Raw genomic sequence first — 16,875 nt, 5'->3', positions numbered from 1 at the left:
CTTTTAAATCAGGTAAATACGAAAATCGATGATTGATATTAAAATCGCGTGAATAAAAATCGAGATCTGAATTACGAAAATACGAGCTATCCAGCCGACGGATAAAAAATACGGAAAATCTTATTTTCTGTGCGTGAAATCGGAGAAAATAGCTAAAATAAGTAAAAATGCGGAAGGGTTAGCAGCTAGGGCGTAGATTGAATTTTCTGTTTATCTTTGAAAATCGTAAATAAATATAATTATTTTACTTCAATGACTGAATTTAAAAAAAAAAAAGCGGGATATTTATTAAAAAAAGACGAAACTTTTAGAGAATCTGAGTTTTTGATAAAAAGGCTGAAATTCAAGAGACAAAATAAATCCCATCCCTGTATAAAGGTCAACCAGTTTTATCCCAAGGAAATGATTTTTAGAGAAACTTCAGAGGGAGGAAAAGGGACTTCAATAATTTCCCTCCGCGGGAAAATTAAATTCCTCATAAAATATTTTAACTTGAGCAAAAAAAATTTCAGCAGAAATTAGCGGGGAAAATCTGAAAAAAAGCGGAAATCCGCGAATCCGCGGAAGAATCTCATCCCTGAACGTTGGCAAGATTGAGACAGAAGTCTTGCTTTTTAGGTTTAAGTTTAACAGAGGGAAAAAAATAATTTGTAAAGCGACTGTCGTGCAAGTAATTTGAGTACCTAAACAACTTTGAATCATGAGCATGTAGTAAATAGCTGGTCAATTATTCATATTTTTTCAATTTGTGATACATATAATTATTTGATTTTAATACCTTGAATTTTTTTTCTTCCTTTTTGCAATGTGCTTATATGATTTATAAGAAAATTGAAGTTACCTTGCTCATACCTAACTAAGGGTCATCTTATGTTAAATTGACTGGTATGCCATAATGATTCTAGCAACTAAAAGGCTGCTAATATTTCTAATCATGATTTAACGAGCTATGATGATGAGAAAAAGATGGAAATAGAATAAAACATCCAAATTTTAAAATTACAAGCATAAAGACAGATGGTTGTGAAACTTCTTGGGGGGGGTGGAAACTTAGAATCAACTCTGGCAATTTTTTTTTTATCATTTGTGGCAATGGTGGCTTGAAAGTATTCTATCTTTGAACTAGAGATAAGACGAAGTCATTCACTTCTCATGAAAAAGGAGATAAATCCATTATTAGTCAGGTCTACGTTTTTCCAACTCCTTTACCAAGGAAACAATAAGGTAAATTTCTTTTTGAAAATTTTTCCAATCAGAATCCAAAAATTTAAGAAGTGTTAATATATACTCATAAAAATAATAAATTTTTGTAAACTGAAGCATATTTTAGCACATTTTACTCCTGCAATAGCAACATTTCTAAGAAGGCACCTTTAGAGAGTATTCAAAAGAAAACATCTGGAGAGCAAAGCAATTCCATTTGTCAGGGAAAATTTTTCTATTAGGGCTTTTTAATTTTTAATGAAAAAGAATGCACTGTAACGAAATTTACAAAACAAAGAAAAACATCTAATAGTTTCAAAACTATGCACAGATTCTTATTAACTTTGAAAGATAAATTTTAATTTTTACATAACTAGTGAAAGATATTAGATTTGATTCCTCATAATAAAATTTTCATAATAAAATTTTGTATTGGAGAAAAACCATTGAGCACATCTTAAAAGTAATGTAGTTAACATTGATACAATGTTGTTAAAACTTGTCACTAAATTCCCTAACATATAGCAACAGATACTTAACCCTTAGCAACAGATACTTAAAATACTTACAGCACCAGAGGATTGTTTTCCCCAAATAAAAAAATTCAAAACAAAGCCTGTTCCAAACACAATTCCTGGATATAACAAAGCAGTCTAAAAAGGAAAATAAATTTTTCAACACATTATAATCATAACGATATAAATATCTATACTAATTTAGAATTCGTAAGTACATTTTATATAAAATAGCAATATTAGTATAAAATTAGCAAAAAAAGAAAAAGAAAATTACCAATTATAGAGGGTCAAAATGATTATTTTTTATTACATTTCATAAAAAAGGTGAAATATTTTAAAATTGGTTTAAAATAAAATAAGACTGCACGAAGGTCTGATTTGAAAATCAGACAACTTTAATTTTGAGATACAGGCCCTAAACGTTTATTGAATGTATTAATTTTCCTATATTGTCCAATTTTTGGTGTCTAAGTTCGGTAGCAAAAACTGGAGCAACAAAACAAGTATATAAGTTTCAAAATGCCGGCCAGGTGGCTGAGTGGTTAGTGCTCCTGACTGCGGAGCCGATGGTTGAAGGTTCGAATCCTGCTCAGGGCATGGATGCTTCTTTCTCTCTCTCTCTTTCTGCGTTCTATGTCGTTTCTCCTTTGTGTGTGTGATTGTGTGAATATGACCCGCTCTATAAACGGGTTTGTGGTTGTGTGACGTGGGCGACGCTGATCCACCGTTGTGGCTTCGCCACAGGTGCCCACTGGGTAACGAAAAGAGAGTAGCAGTTCTGGCATTCCTGAGGCCAATGGGTCAATGTCCCAAGTGCCTGCCATTTAAAAAAAAAAGTTTCAAAATAAGACAGTGATGATCTGCATGAAAGTGGAAGTTAACTCCACTTTCGTTCTTTTTTTTTTAAATAAACGGAGGTGAACCACCATTTAAATAAAGTTTTCAAGTAATACTGAAGGCAAAGAAATGTAACAAATTCAAGTTATTAAAATAAATGCAAGAAAAGTGATTTTTAAACATTATTTTGAATGCTAGTTCTCCTTTTATTGTATCTCTTGTAACATAAAATTTTCAATAATACAACATATATTTCGAATAAAACAAATTTTTTGCTTAAGATATTGTTACCGTTAGATGAAATTGTTATGCAACATTGATTAAAAAATTTTTTAAAAAAATAAAGTAATATATTTAAAAACATTACTGTTACAAAAATCAATATATTTAAGTTAAACACAAAATCATTATCTGTGACTATTATAAATTTTAATTATCCTAGGGAAATCAATTTTCAGAGCAAACAAGAAAATATATTCTTCCAGGCCTGAGAGGATTTAAGCTATGGTAAAACAGCAAAATATTGTGTTAATCTTTCTGAGTGCTCATTCAAAGAAATAAATTATTCATTAAATAATTTTTTTTTAAAGTTTTTTCTCTCCAGATTTGAAATAATACCAATTTCAAGATATAGTTTTTTATCATAATTATTAAGCAAAAAAATTTGAATATCACAAAAAAATTCAGTTTTCATTCAAAAGCTATTTAGATCTATTTCATTGAATTCTCACATCATTTTCAGATTACTTATAGAAAGAAAAATAAATCTGTTAACCATATCTGTAATTAATATTTTTTTAATGAATGCTTAAAAATTGTATTTTTTTTACAGTGATTGGGGCGAAATGACTGATGAGGAAAAATATGTTTAGTAAAGATGAATTAAAATTATTGCAGTATTAAAATGACAAAATTAAAAACAGTTGACTGAGATCTAATTCAGGTTTGCAACCTGTGGCTATTTTTCAGAACTTGTTATTCAAAGGTTCAACTTAACATTAACCCTATGGAAGACTTCTATTTTATAAACATAAGATTATTCTTCAGAGGTTGAATAAGATTATTGTTTAGAGGTTTGACTGCACAAGTGTTGTTTAACAAATTATGGTAAACATAAAAAGAAAAGAAAAACATTGAAAACTTACATAAAGAGCAGCTTTCTTCCACTGAATACCTCTTAGAGTTTTATACAAGCGAGCAGAAAAATATCCAGAAACACAGCTGAAATTACAAAACATTTGCAATATATTAGTGTGAAAAAAAAAATCATGCTTTAAGCTTCACTGATAACAGAATAAATTGTTTACCCCATGAAAACATAAAGGAAAATTGCTACTGTCATTAAAGCTCCTCGAGATGCAGGTGAAAGCATTCCAAGCATTGCAAAAACTATATAAATTAAAGAAAGATAAATATCATTTTTTTATTAACAATCACATATTAATGAATATTTAAATACATTAACTATTCAATATTGCATAAACTAAAACATTAGGCAATTTTATAATGTTTAACATTTTTAAAACATGATGAAAAGAAAACAACTAACATCATAACTTACATCTTTATAGCAATTTGTAAATTTTACAACATTTAAGCAAATTGTATGATTTGAGCCACAATTTCACAGTGGTTGAGGACTGTGCTGTCATTACACAGATCCAAAGTTCAGTATCCAGTGGCAGTTTCAAGTTTTTCCAGCTTGAGAGTGACTAGTCTCAACTTATCAGAGAAGTAAAGTCAGCAAATGCACAATACTGGTCATCATGCTGTTGGCTTTCAAATTGTGGAACCTTAACCTCCATGGCCATCCTGGCCAACAATTGGCGGTCGTTAGAACGCTTTATTTCTTCATAGCAACAAAAGATTTGTAATAAAAGAAATTAAATATATAAAAGAGCAACTTGTTATTTAGAAGCTTTGAGAAATTCACTACCTACTTTCCTTATCTTATTAAATTTGATGTTTAATAGATCACTTTATTAAAAACTAATGAAAAAGTTAGTTACATTTTTATAAGCAAAACTTATTTAAAAAGTGAAACATAAACAAAACTTTAATATGATTGAAGTTACAAAAGAATTTGTTAATCATATTATTCATTTAAATTTTGGAAATTACAAAGATATTAGGTGGTTTTTGAGTACATAAGGCAATTAGAGCTACCACAGATTCCTGACTAAAACTCCCTCAAAATATTCATAATTAATTATATAAATGTATAAGGAGTTTTTAAGCGATATAAAGCAATCCCAGCTAAAATATATCTCAGAATAAATTCATACAAGAATATCGAAAAATATACACAAACAAACCCTTAAAATAAATTAAAAGTAAATTAAATGAAAGAAGACCATGAGTTGAAGTAAATCTCCAACTTTATTTGCCTATTGAAATCAATTCTTTTTTCTTTTGCAGAAAAAAAACACTAGTAGAAAATTTAGCAAAACATTTTTTAATGTTGAATAATGTTTTGTACCCAATTCAAACATTATTATATCAATTAAAGAAAAGAGAGAAATTTGGAAAAAAAAAATGCTTACACATTGTAATAAAAGTCATTAAGAAAATTTGTATTCCACTGCCAATGACTGCAGCAAAAAGTTTTGGGTAGCGAGGAGGTCTGAATACATCACCATGAACTAATTTCCATCCAGTTTCCTCCATTGTATCTTCCTATTATAAAAAACAAAGCTATATAATAATATCTTCATCAAGTTTTGAATGCATAACAATGTAGATAATTAAATTATAAAAGTAATAATTGCTAAAAAAAATAATAAACTTATTGTATTAAAAATCGTGAAAGCAAGTAATTAATATATTTTACATGTAACACATCAAAGAAATTCTAGTTGCATACAATTACTTTTGATTCAAAAATCCGAACATTTTTCTCAGATATAAGAAATTTCAATTTAAGATTTTGCACCACTGTATAAAAACTATAAGAAAGTGGTTGTCAGTAAACAGAAGTTGAGTTAAATTATTTTGTCATTAAGGGTTTCACATTAAATTTTAATTAAAAATATAATTAAGAGCAAATTTATTACCAAAATATTAATAATTAACCAGATAGGACACTTTTAGCGATATTATTTTATTATCTAGCTAGGAAAGTCTAGGTATTTCAATAAAACTTGGCAAATGTTGCCTTTTATGTAACATAAAACAAGAGAAATATTTAGAGATTTTGCCATGAAAGCAGAATTTTCAATAAAGGAAAATAAGTTTAGAAAAAAAAAATCAATAAGCAAATTTCAATTTCTACATAATATAATATTAAACCAAACAATGAATTTTAAAATGCTATTAATAATAAATGAAAAACGAAAACATTTTCAATTTTTAAAGTAAAGTAAATTATCCCAATAATTTATTTATAGATTGAAAAAAAAAACTGTATCTCACCATATCTTCATTTCTATTATATTTGGCAATATCTCGACGAAGAGTTCTCACTATAATCATAGTGAGTATGCCTGAAAAATCAAATTATTGTTTATTTCAATATTTTATAATTTTTTGAAGTACTTTTTACATTATAGACTCATTTAAATTTTCAATCTTAAATTCATTAATATACATATATAACATTACATAAAACAGAACTTATACTAATAGTACATAGTTTTGATTATTCAAAAACTAACAAACTTGTTTTAATCTCTGAGCAACACTGCACAGAATCTAAAATAAAAAGAAATCCACACCAGATTTTAACTCACTTGACACATTATAAAATTATATGCTTAATAAGTTTTAAGTGCCAAAATTTTCAACATTATTTTTTAAATAACTCTTATATTTACATGGATCTGATTAATAATATATTTATAGATTTATAATATTCAGATTTAAAAAAATTTATAATATTTAAATAACAAATTTTATTACTAGTCAGGATTGCAGGATTGAATATATAAACTTAGTCTATTAATAGTAACATAGTATGACTTTTAAAAGTAAATAACTTCCAATTTTTTATGCTTCTTTTCTTCTTCATGTGATACTTTTTTTCCCTTCATTAGATGAAACCTATTATTTTTAGAATATATTCTGAGATTAAAATGAAACACTTTTTGGAAACAAAGAAAACATGGAACACTAAAATAGTGTTTTTATGTTTCCTTTCCTTTGGAGTTACCATTGATTGTATGAAAATTAAGAGTCTTTTAAGATATTGCATTTAAAAAGTATGATTTTTAAATAAAATATTTAAAAAAATTTAAATTATGCTTTCTAAGTTTTTAGAAATTTAGAACAAAACTATTTAAGACTGCTTATATTGATATTACATTTATTTTCCTAAAGTTATTCTCAATGGGATAGTTAAAACCTTAATTCATTAAAAAAAAAAGTCATTTTCTATCAGCTTCAAACTTTCACTAACAACAAAGATAAAAAAAAAAAAAGAAAAACTACACACAAACCTGATAAGAAAAATACAACCACCACAGAATTAATTGTAGAAAACCAATGAATTTGAACATCAGACATAGCAAGATATATATCCCATCTTGATGCCCATCGTACATTACTTTCCTCCCAGCTTATTTCATAAGTGAAATATAATTTTGTCGATCCTATTGGTAAAGATAAATAAAAGATATCAGTAAAATTTTAAATTATTAATTAAATTAATTTCCTTAACTTATGTATTAATTATAAGAGCTTTTATTAAATATAAAACTAATTATTAAAAAATAAATTCTTATAATCAGTTTAGGTAACCGGACATAATTCAACTGTTTTGCTGTATTAGTTAATAATAAAAAATGAAAATTGCCAAATTTTAATTAAAATAGGCAGTTTATCATCAATTACGTTTAAATGAAATATTATTGCAATATTTATAAAATGAATACTATCAATTTTTAAATTAAGATTATTCGATCAACTTGTATTTCAGTTAAATCTTGATGGATATTCTAAGGAAATTAAAAAATTATGGGAAGTTTTATAAAAATCAGCATAAAAAAAATCATTAGAACCAGAAAATACGTACATTGAACTATTAAAATGCAGTTTTTTTAATATGCTTTTCACTGATCTGATAAAATAAGTCTAAGTCTTGTCAGGATTTTCAAATACACTACCCTAGAATATTTGAAGAGATACTTTCAGTTTTAGAAATTTTTAACAAATTTTCATACTTCGCAATAAAGTTTAAAACTTTCAAAGTTGTGGCGGACCAGCAATAAATTACAAACAAAAAAGTGCTAGTGAATGTCAGAAAACATAGCAATAAACTTGTAACTTGCATCTATTGTTTTGATATGCTAAAACTGCACAACATTTCGTACATTTTGTAAGTCTAGCCTAAATGGAGATATAGACATTTTTATAAGAAACTAATGCTTCTCCTTTTTTTTGCTATAACTATAAAAATAGTTACAAAAATTAAATAAAATTTAGGAAGCAATTTTTAATTAGTAACTAAATTGTTTTAACTAAATTTAAAAGATTGAATTTTTTTTTACAAATTGTTCAAGATTTGAGCACTTTCAGCAGAGTTCCAGAACATGGGAACCAGCTCAAAAAAAACCAAGCAGGTTTTTCCAGATTGGGCCCAGTTAAAAAATCCATCTTTATGCCCTTCATGTGGGCTTAATCATATTTTATTATTTGTAATCAATTTTCTTAGCAATTATCAAACCAAATTGTTCTTATAAATTACCAAATTATTGTTTTACAAATTTAACTTAATTTAATGACTAAATTATAAATTATGATTAAATGAACTAAATACATGAAAAAATATGGTGCATGATTAAAAAAAAACATTGCTAAATTATAATATATTACCAATCTTAAAAAACAAATTATGCGTAATATGCATACAAATTATGCTGATTGCATAATTTATTTGGATTGTAAACCCTTCAGGTTGTTCAAATACATCAACAGATAATATATATAAAGCTATTTTTCAAAATAAATATATTTTTTGACATTTTCAGTTTTAAAAAAAATTGCCTTTAATTAGATTGCAATTGAAGAAACAAGGTAAGTGCCTCATGGTAGATAAAAAGAAAAGTGTCTTTACAACAGTTTTCTTTTTATTGTTAATGTTATGAATGTTAAAATAGAATTTCAAAACTGATAAAACAAAACTAAATTTTGAAAAAAAAATCTTTTTCTTCAATTTATTCTCTTATTTTAAGTTGAAAACCAAAACTTCTCATCTAATTACTCAATTATTCTCTGTTTCTCTTACGACCGCTGGACCAAAGAGAATATTTTTTTTTATTTTAGATTCATTCAAAACTGTGAAATAACTTAGGAACTGAAAAGCAGAAATATTTCAATAAAAGAAAATAGAAAGAGATTTTCTGATATTTTAAATTTTCAGCTTAATGAAATTGTCATGACACTTAGATTCAGTTTATATTTTTCATAACACTAAGAATTATTTCAGTTATTTCATCAAAATGCAATTCACTACACATTTAGAAAGTAGAAAAATGACTGAAATAGTTATTTACATATCCATTTCTTTTGTTATTCCCTGATAATCAAACAATATTTTTTAAACATGGACTACATGTTACATTCATATTTAGTATAGATAAGTATACATGTAGAATATACATAAAAAAAACTATCTTGAGGTAAAATTGGGTTTTTTTCATGAAAACACTCAACCACAAAGGCTGGTTTTTTTACGTAGTTCTTTCAAACTATGCATGAACAGAAAATATAAATAAATAAAAAAAATTCACAATTTTACAGTGAATTGTATTTGGTAACTAATGAAACAAGTCTTATTTAAATATCTTAAAAATTTAAAAAGTTTCTAGCAATTTTCTAAGTAGTCTTTTTAAATTTTGAAAGAAAGCTATGAATGCAGGTTTACCACAAATTTAATTTCGTAACATAAGACAAAATTTTATAGCAAATGATAGTACTTTATAATAATCGTATATACACCAAAATGTGATGGTTAAACGGAAGAAAACAGGTGAAAGAAAACACTTGCATGAAAGATAATCCCTAATAATGTGGTGTCATTTTTAATAAATCTTGTTTAATAGTAAAAAAAATGACTTCATTGAAATACCACTTATTATCGCTAGAAACATTTAATTGCTAGAAACTTTTAAAATATTCAAGATATACAAATCAGACTTTTTTTAATTAGTTACTAAATACAATTCTCAAAAAACCATGAAAAATTTCTTTAAATGTTTTTCGTGCATGCACAGTATGAAAGAACAATTAATGTGTAATTTTAAATGAATTTTTTTCAAATTTTAAAATAATTTTGTTGCTCCAAAAATTTTATTTAATTTTATTGAATACCTTTAAAGCTATAATAGAAAAACGTAAGTAAAAAAAAGTTATTTATGAAAACATCTGTAACTCCATAAATACTATTTTACCTAGGCTTGCAAAATTTTAAATAAATATTTCATATAATAACCAAATTAATCAATGCAAGTTACAAGTTCATTACTATATTTTCTACCATAGAGTATTCAAAAAACTTTTTTCGCCCAGTCCCTCAAATCTTTGAAAGTTTTGAATTTTATAGATAAGTGTGAGAAATCGTATGACCTAAACGCCTTTAAAGTTACATAATATTTCTCAAAGTATTTCGTGAGTAGTTTTTAAAAAAATTCAAAAACTGAAAGTCTCGTAGGGTAGTGTTATGTAGTTCAAGCAATAAAACAACAGAGCTTCACACAAATCAAAATTTGAAATATTTATGATTTTAAGAACATTGATTTTAAGAAGGAGAAACCTTCGACATTTGAAGGAAAAAAAATAGACATAATAGTAGAGAATTATTTTAAGATTGGAATTAATTTAGCAACAAACTGCAGGTATAGTAACAGCTTCAGAAAAACCATAAAAACCAAGTGAAAAAAAAAAGTTAATCAGGGAATGTAGCCAAATTATTCAACAAAAAGTAAGCACCTTTGAAGCACTTTTCAAGCATTCAAAAAATATTTTTAAGCACTTTAAAAAAAATTAAAAATCATAATTAGGCAGGGTTGGAAAGTTTTTGACAATTGACGGTTTTATCTTGTTTTAACCGTCATGTCAAAAAAAACTTTTGGAATTGTTTTTGACAGTTACTATATTTCAAAATCATGATTCAAAAATCATGAAATTTTGAATCATGTAAAACGAATGGCGTTTTCATACCCTACAATACGCCAAAATAGATTGGGATTGAATTAATTGTGAAAATGTTGAATAGAACAATGTGAACTGTGTCTTTTTGCATAATTTGTAGCGAAAATCAACATGGTAAAGGAAAAATCTCATTTTAAAAAAGGGAAAATTAAGCACTTTATAAAAACACCCAATAAAAAAAGTACCTTTAAGGGCTTTTAAAAAACGAAAATGGAAAATAAGCACCTTTAAGCACTTTTTAAAAATGCTACGCACCCTGTTAAACTTCACAAAACTTATATTTTCAAAATCAAACAGTTAAATATTTTTAGAAAAAAAACTCACCATTTATATTAACAGCTTGTTTTTTATGAGATTCGGGATATGAGCATGTATTGCCAGCAAACTCTAAGCTTGAATAATCAATACTAAAAAATTGACAAAAATAATTTATAAAACAATTGTTGATAATTAGCAGCTTTTCACTTGTAACTAAAACTTTATTACATATATATTAAATAACAGCAACCAATTAACATAAATAATTATTTTTTACCTCTTGAAATCATATGTGTGCAATAGTTCAACATTTATTGTATTTTTACTTTAATACTAATACAGTAGGGAACCTATTATCCGGAACAATCGGGACCATTGCTATTCCTGATAACTGATTTTTCCGGTTTTCTGAATCGCTACAAAAAGCCGTTTTTTTTAATTGTTAAACTTAACTAAAAAAATAAATAAATATTGGAAATAATCTTAAAAAGAAGAAAAAACGATGAAGTAATACACTAATGATTATTTCCAAAATGATGGTAAGGTAAAGATCTTTCAAAATAGAAAGAAAAATCCTAAAATCTTATGAGGAAAATTTTTTTTTTAAATGGCGGAAAAATTTATTGAGTTTCATTCCGGTTTTCTGATTTCCGGATAACTGGTTCTGTACTGTACAACATTGACTCCAAAAAAAAAGTTTTTCAGTCATAAAATAAATATTGGTCATGCCCACAGTTTTTTAACCCTTTTGCAGGGCAGAAAACTTTAATCAAAAAATTTAGTAAAGAAAAGTGAAGGTAATTGTGATCATCACATGCATATAAAGCAATTTTCTTGATCTTTATGTTTTGATTTTAAACAAAAAGTGGTTGATTGCACACTGCATTGTTTACAAAGATAAAAATTATTATAATTCTAGGGATTAATATTATTGTGAGAAATAAGTCGGACACATGTTTTTATTCCACCTTCTTTGAAAGGATAAAAAAGAACAAAATAAAACAATATTTATTACTACTGAATGATCAGAAAAGCTTGGATGATTCATTAATTTTTGTTATTAAAGTGTTCATAACTTTAAAAAAAAAACTTACCCAAGCAGTTTTGTTCTTTTTATTTAAATTTTATTTTCAAGAATTGGATTTATGTAGAAGAAAATCTAGCCTTTCCTTTATAACTCATTTAACCAATTGAAATTTTTGAACATTTTACAGTGATTTTGAGATCGCTATTAATATGAACTTCAACTTGCACTCTGAAAACTGTGATCTGGTTCAGAGTTTTCAAGATTAGTTATGAATTTCAAAAATTCTATATTAAGAGACAATGCTAGTAGAGTTATTGTGAAAACCTTTAATTTTATAGAGAAATACTTAAATGGCTCATGCAAAAAAAGGAAAAGATCACCTCTTTGTTTCTACTTCAAAGCCAACAACTCTGTAGTTTTCACTGTAATAATAAAACCTTCATATAATTATTAATGTAAGGAAAAAATGAAAATATGAATAAAAATATTTAAAAAAATATTTTAAAAAAAAAAATTAACTCACCCTGGCTGAGAATGGTACTTCAAAGTGATCTTCAAATGATTATTAATATAAGGCTAAATTAAATATAAAAAAAAAAAGAGTTATCAGTGGAAAACTTAGTAATAATGAAAATTCATGAGTAATAATTCCTTTTAAAAATAAAAAATATATAAAAAATTCTAAATTAGTTATAAAATTTTATGAACCTTCCAGAAAATTCTTTAATAAAATTTCTGCATGCAAAACATTTTAAACAAAATATTATTTTGCTTAAAGGGTCTTGTTTGTTTATATGACAATTTAAATGAAAAACCAATTCCCTTAATTTGAGACAATTTGCTGCCAAAACGTCACAAAACTAAAAACACCTCCACCTGAATTTTTAAACAACATTGTAACATTCTCAAAGCTGCTTAATCTTTTAGACCACTCCTGGTGAACCCAAATAATTTCACTTGTCCCACTTTAACATGTTTTGAAAAATATAATACAAACATAAAATAAATAAAACCTTGTTATACTATGATTCAAATATAATGAACTTTTGAATTTTGTAATTTATATTGTAAATCAAATCTATATCATATTCAATGTTGCACATTTTAGCTAGTTTTTTAACTTTGTATCAGTTTGCACAGTAAAAGATAAACTCTTTATAAATTTCAATTCGGAAAAAACAAATTTTACAAACATATATGATACAAAAGCACTTACAACTACTAGTACAATATATCTGTAAAGATTTCTCAAGTGAAATATAAATATTAAAAGAAAAAGAGAAACTTTTGGTGCGAAAACAAAAAATTATTTTATTCCATTATTGTTTGCTAATTTTAGAAAATGATTATCAAATGTTAAGCATTATTATTCTTAAGTCAGGGATGAGNAAAATATTTTAACTTGTGCAAAAAACAATTTCAGCGGAAATTAGCGGGAAAAATGGAAAAATCTGAAAAAAAGCGGAAATCCGCGAATCCGCGGAAGAATCTCATCCCTGTTAAGTTGACCCCCTTATTAAGCATTTATCAACATTTTCATAAAATACTTTCATTAAAATCTTTCATTTACAGGCATTAGTTTTAAAATTATCTTAGCCATTTAAGCCCTTATTTAGTTGATTAAGTTTTTCTGTTACATGCCAACATGTTAAAAAGCAATAGGTCTTTACATGTTAAAAAGCATACGACAAACAACCAATCATCACTTAAGTTAGGAAGATTCCTTATTTCTCGTTCAGAAACATACCTATTTCCTAAAGTTTGTTTAAATAAAATAAATTCTTTTTTTCTAGGACTTAACCATCTAACATGGATTAAATAAATTTGAAAAGGATTTTTTAAAATTGCCAATCATCAGTGAGCTTTTTACTCTGGACATAGCTTGAAATATGTGTTAAAGAATATAGACATAACTTAAAATGCCTTATAAGAAAACCGAGTTTAAATTTGTGTTTAAGAAAATGGACATTGCTTAAAATGCATATTTAAGAAAATGGGCCAGAAATGTATCTTATCAATATCCAACCCAAATTGTAATAACTGAACAAGGAGTTATGCTTGTTATTTTTTTAACACTAGGTGTAATCATTATGCAGCAATATCACAGGCTTCAAGGATGGGCTGGACAGTATATTACAGTTGTAACTCTTCAGGCAATCTCCTTATAATCAAATCTCTACACAATTAAGTGGCATTTAAAAATCAAAATTCCTTTAATTTAAATTTATAAACACATTAATTTACAGGATCTATGGCTACCCGGCAAAAAGAACTGTTGATTTTTAATGCCTTTTTTAAAAGTAAAAAAAAGACTAGGCCAATAAAAATCTAAGTGATTTATGCAAATAGATACAGAAAATTACAAATTTATTTCAATTCATTAGTTACTTCTTTTAAAAAAGAATAATCATAAAGGAGTTTTAAAAAATTGAATCAAATGCAATGTTGATTATCTTAAATAAATATTTCAAGTTAAGTCCATTTTCTTAAATACACGTTTCCAGTTATTTATAAAAGATTAAGATTATCAACACAATTTTGAAAAGAATTTGAACTTCTAATTTGTGAACTACTTTCGTATAGTGATTCATGGACAATACTCAAACACATAAATTTCATTGATGTATAATGAATATTTAAAACAGCATTGGTTTTAATGTATCTGCAATTCTAAGAGTAAGCATTAAGAGATTTTACATCTTCCTTAACCTTTAATCTAAAACAGGTACTCTATTTGTTGGTGATCTTGAAAGAGCTTCAAAATGTAAGCTATTTTTGGCTAATTGGCCCGGATAACCTCCTATCTAGTTGTATTTTTTAAACTTTAATTTTTAACACATCTTCTATCTTTTAGAAATAATCATTCATGCCGCAACTAAATATTACGACTTGAGATGCATCCTAGATGTTTGCACTTGCATCAAATGCCAAAGAATATGCTTTGAATTTGGCTAATTTTATCTCAAAAAATTGCTATGATGTCAACTAAAATGTCATGAACGTGATGAAATACAGTTTAGGATGAAACATTAATACCCGAAAATAGTTTGTTTTTATTGATTATCTTTTACAACTGCTCCAAAACAATCGTTTGCCAATTTTTCATCAAAAAATGGTTCCATTTATTTTACAAGAAATGAAGCCACCGTAAGAGAATAACTTACTTTGACGATGGTTGACAGTAGTTGTAACAGTGAATCAAACATTGCTGAGCTTTAAGAAGTGATTTAAGCATAGTTAAGGTAACATTTTTTACTCCTTTACTGAAATTCACTAACTCAAAATGTCTTGCATTTTAACATTATGATGTTTATTATGGTCATTAAATGCTGTGACCGTCTTTCTTAAAACTAAACACATTAATTTTATATTCAGCACTAGGAAAAAAATGCATGCATTTAAATGCATTTTAAAATGCAGCTAGCAATTGAATAATATAAAACCAACTTACTACTCCTTTTTCAACAAAACCTAATCTATAACCATGCTCATACTGTGGTAATCCATCATTGTAATCAAATCTTGTAGCACAAGGAAGATTATCAATTAGTCTGTAAAATAAAATCTACATCAATAAGAGTTGATGCATAATCAAGCAAAATACAAATCAATTTACATAAAAGAATATAAAACCTAAGGAATGAACAATAAACACATGAAAATATTGGTGTCATGGTATTGATTTATGAGAAAATGTTTACTTCAATATTTAATAAATAGAAATAAGCGTTAAATAAAAAATTACTCTCAGAATTAGAATATGTCTCAAAACATATTTACTAAACATTAGAGCAACATTTCAACAGACAATTGAAGAAACATTTCAGCTTATATATTAATATTGTGAGATCATAGTATGGTGGAACTCAAACCTGATAATTTTTGTTTTACTTTTATTTTTCTGCAAAAATGAGCAGGGCTTTAAATGATAAGATTACTGAATGTTATCATGTTAAATTAACTTTAAAACATTTAAGCAGATTAATGTTTCATTTCAGTAATATTTATATGAAAGCACCACTGAAATGAAATATTTTAATTTTATCCAACATTAAATAGTATTTAACATAAGAAACAAACTTCGTCACCGGTCATAATTTTATAGATTTACATTGGTCTGGGGAGAAAGAATTTTAAAATCAGAGAATGTCATTTAATAGCACTAATCATTTGATAACAAATATTTTGTAAATAAATTGCTATAAAAAATAAACAGTGAATGGGAGAATCAATAAATCTGTGAGTGAATTATTAATCTGCAAATAAATAAAAAGTTAATAAACATTTAGTTTCGTGTATGGAAGTTGACAACCACAACTTTTAATTTCATTTAAAAGAATATTTTGATAAAAAAGAAGGATGATAATTTTTTTTAAAATAAAACTATGGACAGTTCTCCGGTAAGTGTAACATTTGTGTCTTTTGCCTCAAGTCAATTCATTTTCTTCATAAGAACTTTTTTTTTTTTTTTTGAAAATCTAAACATTAAATTTATTATATCATAAATATTTTGTCTAACAGTACAATTTTGATCTTTAATGGATAATTTATAAATGGATTTAAATTTATATCGATAATCTAAGTACTAATCTAATATATATAATATATATAGATAAATATAATGAGATTATCTAGGTTTACACATATTATTTATCAACATTTCATCATAATCATCCCCTTAAAATATATTTTTATTTTCATTAACACAATTAATTGCATCATAAAAATATCTTAAGCGTATAGCAATGTATATTTAACGACATTCAAAGTTGTGCATATTTTATTAATAATACTTTTTTTTTTAAAAAAAAGTGTCCCATAAATCATGCTCTGTACTTTTGACTGTCAGACTTTCTGGAGAATCCCTCTTGTGAAAGAATACAATTT

At 26.2% G+C, this 16,875-nt stretch overlaps 1 protein-coding gene and 1 long non-coding RNA gene across 2 annotated transcripts in view; both read right to left on the bottom strand.

Annotated features, from left to right (window-relative positions):
- LOC139427292 (uncharacterized) overlaps positions 1 to 16,875 on the bottom strand; it is a 297,439-nt gene that overhangs the window by 239,839 nt on the left and 40,725 nt on the right. The gene's annotated exons all lie outside the window — the stretch shown is intronic.
- Positions 1 to 16,875, bottom strand: part of LOC107455895 (transmembrane 9 superfamily protein member 4) — a gene marked incomplete in the record, with an annotated part of 43,937 nt that overhangs the window by 6,466 nt on the left and 20,596 nt on the right. The window contains 10 exon segments of the mRNA XM_043039713.2: positions 1,773 to 1,856; positions 3,704 to 3,779; positions 3,866 to 3,947; positions 5,102 to 5,234; positions 5,970 to 6,040; positions 6,992 to 7,144; positions 11,028 to 11,110; positions 12,369 to 12,410; positions 12,512 to 12,564; positions 15,440 to 15,539. Of these exon segments, the coding sequence (XP_042895647.1) occupies positions 1,773 to 1,856; positions 3,704 to 3,779; positions 3,866 to 3,947; positions 5,102 to 5,234; positions 5,970 to 6,040; positions 6,992 to 7,144; positions 11,028 to 11,110; positions 12,369 to 12,410; positions 12,512 to 12,564; positions 15,440 to 15,539 (877 nt within the window).

The sequence above is a fragment of the Parasteatoda tepidariorum genome, chromosome X2 (assembly GCF_043381705.1).
Source record: "Parasteatoda tepidariorum isolate YZ-2023 chromosome X2, CAS_Ptep_4.0, whole genome shotgun sequence".
Classification (NCBI taxonomy): domain Eukaryota; kingdom Metazoa; phylum Arthropoda; class Arachnida; order Araneae; family Theridiidae; genus Parasteatoda; species Parasteatoda tepidariorum.
The sequence above is the reverse complement of the archived record's forward strand: the minus strand, read 5'-3'. Positions and strand labels throughout refer to the sequence as shown.